The following is a 7,572-nucleotide window of genomic DNA, read 5'->3' as shown; positions in this document are numbered from 1 at the left end:
CAGTAGTGCATAGGGCAGACCTGCTTGCCTGACTGACACTGCCTGCATTTCCCTGAGCACAATGTTGGGATTATGAAGGAGGAGTGTTCTGGAGCACCAGAGTCCAGCAAGTGACACTATGTCTCTGGGGGTGGAGGGGAAGAAGCTGGAAGACTGTGTTCTCCTCTGAGAGAAGCCATGACACATACAGACATTTGCTTCACCAGGAGAAACTCTCCAGGGACTGATTTAAGCCTGGTTGTTCTCAGGTTATTTTTCTCCTGGAGTGGCCATTTTTACCCTGGGAGAAAACGCCTGAACATTTGTACACTTGTGGTTTCTACTGGAAGAGTAGCGACTCCCCCAAGAGAAACTGAATGTTCTCTATGAGGCCTTAAGTCAGTTTCCTTTGGCAAAAGAAATTCCTGTGACGGTGTCAGATGTTTAGTGTAATTTGTTTATTTGTTCATGGATGTATAGTGAACACTATTGTGTCTTTAAACCAAGGTAGACCCAATTATACACTAGCAATTCCAAAAATTGTTGCTCTTTTACCTTGAGTAATCACCAGAGATAGTTTCCTACCCCTTCATTGTTTTTCCAAGTCTCTTTCTGTCCTCCTACCTGCCCCAGAACCTTCCTTTCCTTCTAAGGCTGCCTGTCTTCTCTACTGCCAGAAGAGCAGCAACAAATATACCCTTAGCAATGTTATCACAACAGCATTTTTCTGCTCACTCACAATTCTTCAGCAGAATCATGTAACTCAAATTCATGACACTGATGCTGTTGTAAAAAAAAAAGAGAGACTGTAAAATAAAAAATTAATTAGTCTGTATTTGATTGCGTCAGTAAATAGAAATATTAACTGTATTGATAGATTCCCTTCTTCTTTTTTTTTTGTGCTTATTTGTAGATGATGTTGAAGTACAAGGACAAGAAGTGGTACCAGTTCTGACACCCCACATCCAAATACATCTATTTAACTTTATTTTGAGGGAAAAAAAATTTTGTCTTTTACTTAATTTCTTCAGTACCATGGAGTTAAGTATTCACCATTGGATACTGTTGTTTCGTAGCACAAGTCATATACCCTGTTTTACCTCAGTCATATGGCTTTAACTGAGGAGCATTATGTCTGAGAGAGAGAGAGACAAAAAACTGGAGTGTTTGTCTTAGCTGTGGATTGAATGAGAGCTCGGGAATAGAGCAAGTAATAAAAGACACATGGAAAAGAGGTAGAATGACGGGGAGAAATGTCATGTGAGATGGGCAGGGGCAACGCAGGATCAATCCTGTGTTAAAATTTCATATGCCAAATTTTTGTGCTATTGTAACTGCTGCCAGTGTTTCACCCTCCTGTGAGGGGAGGCAATAAATCAGGGGTCCAAGAGCTGGAATAAAGTTGTTTGTCTTATTGGACTGTTAACAGCTGACGTACACCTATCCTCCCTAAGACTGGTCATTGTTGTTGTTGAAGAAGAGTTAAACTCTTGCTGCCATTTCTTTTATCAGAGAAGCTGGAAGTTTTGAAAAGTCCATCTTGAAAATGTATACATAGTTGACCTCTACGTAGTCTCTTCTTGGACCCCTGATCTAGTTTTCTTGTATTCACACCATACTCTGTCAAGTGCAAAACAAGAGGATAAATAATTTTGCATTAAAAATATCAAGTGACTAATATGACTCAACTGTGTGTCATGCTGGGAGTTTTCATTTGTGTTATGGCTGTGCAATGTGAAAAGTGAAAACATCTTCATCGTGATGAGGAGAATACTTCAATGTCTGTTACCTATCTTGTTTCATTTAGCTAAATAGGATTTTTTTTCACCAAAAATTATTATTGGTTCAGTTTGTAAAATGTTTGGAATTGGCTGTAGGTTTCCTTCATGCTGTGAATTTTTATAAATGTTTAACAGAATGTATCTTTACAGCCATTAAAATTGCTGAGATTGGTTTCGAGCAAAACCTGCAGCTAACATATATATGCCCCTTTAGTTCTTTCCTACCAAATCAAACAACCTTGGACTCAGGTTTCAAACATTTTTAAACTCAGTGGAGATGCTGTTGCATGGATTACAGCAAGCATCTAATGCTAATTATAACTATCAGTGTCTAGTCTTCTAGCAGATTTCTCAAATCTTATCTGTAGAGCTGCTAAGTTTATATCGTAGTCCCTTCAAATACTGAAGAATGCTTACCTAAAAATTGGATTTAGTTGGTAAAACTAGTGTTTCTTATACATAGGGCTGATATAAAAAATGACCAATTAAGAGGTTCTTTGTTTCAGGAAGTGGCAGACCATTAATTAAATTTGGTCAGGCAAAAAATTCATGCAGCTGAGCCAATTTAATAATTGCTGCACCAAAGCCATATCTGTAGGGATGGCCAGAGTTTAAATTGAGAGAGCAAGAGAGATTCTTAGAAGTATCTGCATTTCAGAAACTAAACTAATCATTTTCTTAATCTCCAATTGGAAATAGGCCTGGTTGTATTTTGCAGTGGGGGATAATTAGAAAGTAAGAGCTATTGTATTTGAAATGTTCCTGTAAGAATCAATAAAATTGACTCCTCCTAGCACCTTAACTCTATATGTGTGTGCTATGCACTTTTCTTCAAGCATTCCCAGAGCAAAACTGGTTGGTATGGTTAAATGTATTTTAGTAATGTTTACAGGAAACATGGCTGCTTATTTGAGAGATGCAAAATATAAAGGATTATGGATTCTTCAAGAAAGTAAAAAGAAAATTGTCAGTTTTATCCCCCCAAATATGTTCAGTATTTGTGACTCGTATTGATTAATTAGATTTGTGTACGTTAACTTAATTTGATCTCATTGAGAGAAGGAATAAACTAAAAGGCAATAAATGAGTTCTGTTGTCTGCATCTGGGAGATGTACTGTGTATTCTACCATTCTATGCTGCACCACAACATAAAAACCCTGACTTTTTATATGTTTTTGTAAGTGGTCCAGCATGTAGAGAGAAGTTACCATTCTAAATTCTGACTATTTCTCCACAGATATGGGGTTTAATTTAACACCAGCTACATGATAACTTGGCGTGCATCATTTTAGCACTTCATGTGACACATTTTTATGGTATCATTTTGCCTCGTGTATATTAAAGTAATATTGTGTTTGCTTGCAGTTCAGAAAGCAGAGAACAAGATTACTAGATAATTTATTTCTAAAATTAGAGGTGCGATTTTTCTCCTTCCTCCCCAATTTCAAAATATTTCTGTTGCTGGTACTCTAACCTGATCAAGATATGGACTGCATTTCAAAGCAACAGGAATCTATTGGAGAATTATTTTGATCAATCTCTGGGAGAGGTGCTAGTAGAAGTACTTATCAACAAGTCATAATGTCAGATCCATGAAAGCTGGCACCGGTTTGAGAGGGAAACTTGCTTGCTTTTCCCAGAAAGAAGCATTAGAGAACTACCTGCAAGCAAAGGAAGACTAAATGGAATGAGAAAGTCTATGCTAACACAGGAAAAATATTGGTTTATTTGGACTGAAGAATCTGATGCAATTTCTTTAACATTTATTTCTGCTGCTTATGTGTTTTTGTTTGAAAATTGAAGTTCATAACATTCATTTCTTAAAAATGAATTCACAGATGGTTCTTAGTTATATGAGTCGCATACTCTTTTAATTGCATTTCAGTCTTAAACATTAGTTTTGTCATTTTTCTCATCAAAGAGATGATACTGAGGCAAAGTTTCATTTTTATTTGCTGTTATTGGTCAAGTCCCTCTAAAGTGAATTTATCTGAAAGAGAGGGGAATCGCATTTGTCCTCTTGGTTGGCATTTTAGTTGTTTAACCTTCTACTCTGTATCTGGAAGAATAGCAAAATATAACTGAACTCTATAACTCTTTCCTCTCTCATCTTTTGATGGAAGTGTGAGAAATTGCTGCTATTTGTCTTTTATGTACTGTCGCATTTAATTACCTTGAAACTGAAGATTTTCTTCAACATAGGAATCCTGCCAAATTATTATTTCTTCTGAATGTTGTTTCATGTAAATATGTGTCTACTCCAAATAAGTCTGAAAGTGTTACACCCCAGGCATCTTGAAAGATTTGTTGTTTGGAAAATGAACACTTACAAAGTATTACATTAATTTATAACTGTATTATTTGTCTGTCTTTAAACATAGTTCTGCTATGTGTTTCTTGCATGACAGATTGCATTAGAAAGCTATATCCAAAGGTGATGGGTTTTTTTGCAGTCTTTTTTCCTTTTTCCTTTTTTTCCCTTTGCTTAAGAAGTAGCACTGATCTCACCTGAACTTTAAACTTGAATTTTTTCCTGCACTTTAATTCAGACTTGGTATTTTGATTGTTAATTTTTATTTTCATGTTTCCGTAGTTCAGGTTCATTATTTGTATATAAGCACATACATTCAATATGGAGAGCTTAGAACAGTCTAATATGTGTACATTTGAAAATTACATAAACCAATGAATGTGTGTCTTCATCAAAAATTGTGTATTTAAATATATACAATATAGAATCTAACAAAAGGCATTTAATTGTCAGGATTTTTAGTTTTAAAATTACTGCAACACTTTCAGATTTGTTTCTAGATCATTCAGGATGGTAATTTGTTATATTTATACATATTTCTGAAGAATACTTTTAATTTTCAAAAGAATTTTATATATGTACACTTAACTTTAATTTTAGAAGTTTAAGTCGAAGTACTTAAAGGATGTATATTATCCATACAAAAAGTTGTTTTAAGCTTATAAGAAATACATTCATGTCTCTTATTGAGATGCAATTACTAACCACAAAAAAGAGAGACCCCATTTGCTTCACTTGAAATGCTTTGCTGAAATTTATCATATTTGCAGTGACATGACCCACATTTTTGAACATTTTAAAATTATTCCTTAGCTTGGGGAGTGAAAGATACCGATTTAAAAAAATCGAACCTAATGGAAAACCTTTCTCAAGAGCTGCAACTTGCTGTTGGATGTTTACTATAATTTTTGTTTTAAAATTATATGTAGAATGATGAAAAAAAATAGTTTTTCAGGTATTTTATTCAGCCTTTTTAAATAATAAACTTCCAAAAAATGAAAATGGAGTTTTATGTATTTTTGTTCAATGAAGGGTTTTTTTGTAGTTAATAAATCTTGGTTCTTCATTAGTTTTGCACATGTTGATTAACATTACATGTTTTCAGATTTTGTTTTGAAAAGCATATAGCCTGTGGCTGAAGTGCCCTCCTCTTTCTATTCATGGTTTGAGTTAACTGAGTATAAATTTGACTGCAGTTGCAGTGCTGTGTTGATGTATGTTGTTTGAATTATGTGCAATGATTGCCTTCCTTTACAGTGTAGTTTGTCAGTTGTACTTTTTCCTCATTTTAGCCAGATTCTTGTAAATCTTATGTGAATCTTTTCCTGTGGTTGATGATGACTTTGCTGCTGCCACAAAAAATTGAAGCATTTTGTAGACAGAAATTAACTGTATTGAGGAAAAATAATAAAAAGTGGAAAACATAGTGCATGTGGATCAGCTGAACTGTCTAACTTTATTTTCAATTTCATTATTTAATTTGCATTGAAAAGTAAAGCTGAATTTAAATGATATCCTTTTTTATAATCATGTGTTTTTATATAGATGTAGTGTACACCTTATATTTGATTCTAACATTTCAAGAGAGGTGAGTGTATTTCTGGGTTGTTTTACACTTAGAAATTCCAGGCGTTGGTTTTGGTGTCTGTTGAGAGAGAGACAGATTTTATTATACGACAATCAAATACAAGATGCAACTAGATCAGTATTATTTTTAGTTTTAACGCAAAGCACTTAAATGCATTTTTTTAATTTTCTGTAACTGTAGAATTCTTTTGGCAATTGCATTCCTTTATTAATAGTTGTGCTACATATATATACCAGTCAAGCAATTCATAGAAATTAAACCCTTTTTCAGTTTAATACAGGCAAGGAGTTGTGTACGGAGTAACATTCAGCAATAGGCAATGCAAACGGGGAAGGAGGGGAACATATTTTAAATATTCCCTTTTTTTAAAATATGTAAATAAAGAGTACTACATTACTTTAGACCCGAGCTCTGCTATGCATAGTAGTTAGAACTAGGAGAAACATGCTGCTTTCTAGTTGTGCTACTCTTTCATTGTACCAGCACCATGGGGCAAGGGGGGCAGGGGAGGAAAAACATCAGTAAATTTTTCTAACGTTGCCCATTTGTTGGGTAAGCATGCTTGATGTAGAGGTTCTAGCTTGTATCTTAGTCTGTACATCCGTAGATTTTTTTTCTTTCTTCCTTTTGTTCCTTTCAGCAGTTATTCTTCAGTTAAGTCTTGCTGAGCCCCACTAACTCTTCTGAGGGTGATTGCTGGAATATGCATTTTAGGTAGGACTGCCAATCCATCTGTCTACAAATATAGTTTCATATGATCTGCAAATTGTACTGTTACAAACACAACTATGTTAGACTGCATAGAGTTATTTTACTTACATGTACTTGAACTATGTCATCATAACAAAGGTTAAAAATTAAGTATGGAATATTTTTGTAAATAAGAAATACCTGTGCAACTGGTATTTTAAATGGAAAAAAATGTATTATACATTAATGTTTCAGAAAAAATATTCATATATGTGTATATGAATGTGTCATTATGCTGAAGGGCTCTGATTGGGCAAAATAAACTATTCAAATCTCTCCTGAAACAACTGTAACCTAGCTTTGTTCTTTTTTTTTTTCTTTCCTCCAATTTCATTTTTTTGGTTTTGTTCATTTGTTTTAACTGTTGTGGTACTCTAAAGGTCATTCCCCATCTGTTGAAACGTATTCCCTACTGAACATGTTGTGCATACAATCTGTTATTTTTTTCAGTTCCTTTACATGGTACATTTGACAGGAGTTTGAATACATTTCATTTCACTTTAGGTTTGTGCTGAGTACCCTTTGGTAAGCTCTGCAAGCAGGTACAGCAGCCAGAGCAGAACTAAAACTGCTGTATGCTCTGTATATTCAGTAGTGGTGGCTGAATTTTGCCACCGATTCACCCCTACCTCTCATTTTATAATTGTGATATCCAGATATCATTTCATAACAGTTTTTTTTCCAAATGTGGGCCTATTATAGACTTAGTGCACTGATGTTTTCCCTGAGCCCAGAGGCAACCTGAAATACTAACTTTGAGAGATATGAAGTGTTCCAGTAGCATATTTTTAAATCTTTTGATGTCAACGTTGATCTCAGTATTTACTGTTTCCTATTGGTTGTTTTCATATCCAATCAACATGCTGATTCTACAAGTACATATTGCTTTTCATCTTTGAATAGGAGCCAGAAGCTGTCCAGTGATGGACTATGGTGAACCATAGTTCCTGTGATAGGCTATGGGTTTTATTATATTTCTGTGATAAACTGGTGTTCCTGTTGTTGTAATGCTGTGCAACTCAATTTACCTGTAGTGCTAACCCACAGAGAAAGAAGGTTTAATAAGGTCCCTACAAAGTGCCAACGTTGCCTACTTGTGGGGACAAGCCAAGATGGGCCTGTGGCATCCACAGTCTTGAATAGCATGGCTGGCATAACAAAG

General features: G+C 34.8%; 1 protein-coding gene across 5 annotated transcripts in view; it reads left to right on the top strand.

Moving 5' to 3' along the window:
* STXBP5 (syntaxin binding protein 5) overlaps positions 1 to 5,498 on the top strand; it is a 267,766-nt gene extending 262,268 nt beyond the window's left edge. For all 5 annotated transcript variants that reach the window (XM_019526951.1, XM_019526950.1, XM_019526954.1 and 2 more), the window contains one exon: positions 893 to 5,498. In XM_019526951.1, coding sequence (XP_019382496.1) covers positions 893 to 934 — 42 coding nt within the window. In that variant the 3' untranslated portion in view covers positions 935 to 5,498. The remainder of the gene's footprint in view (positions 1 to 892) is intronic.
* The last annotated feature ends 2,074 nt before the right edge of the window (positions 5,499 to 7,572 follow it).

Source organism: Gavialis gangeticus, unplaced genomic scaffold (assembly GCF_001723915.1).
Source record: "Gavialis gangeticus isolate Ggan-Ray unplaced genomic scaffold, GavGan_comp1, whole genome shotgun sequence".
NCBI lineage: Eukaryota > Metazoa > Chordata > Crocodylia > Gavialidae > Gavialis > Gavialis gangeticus.
This window is presented reverse-complemented; position numbering and strand designations above follow the sequence as displayed.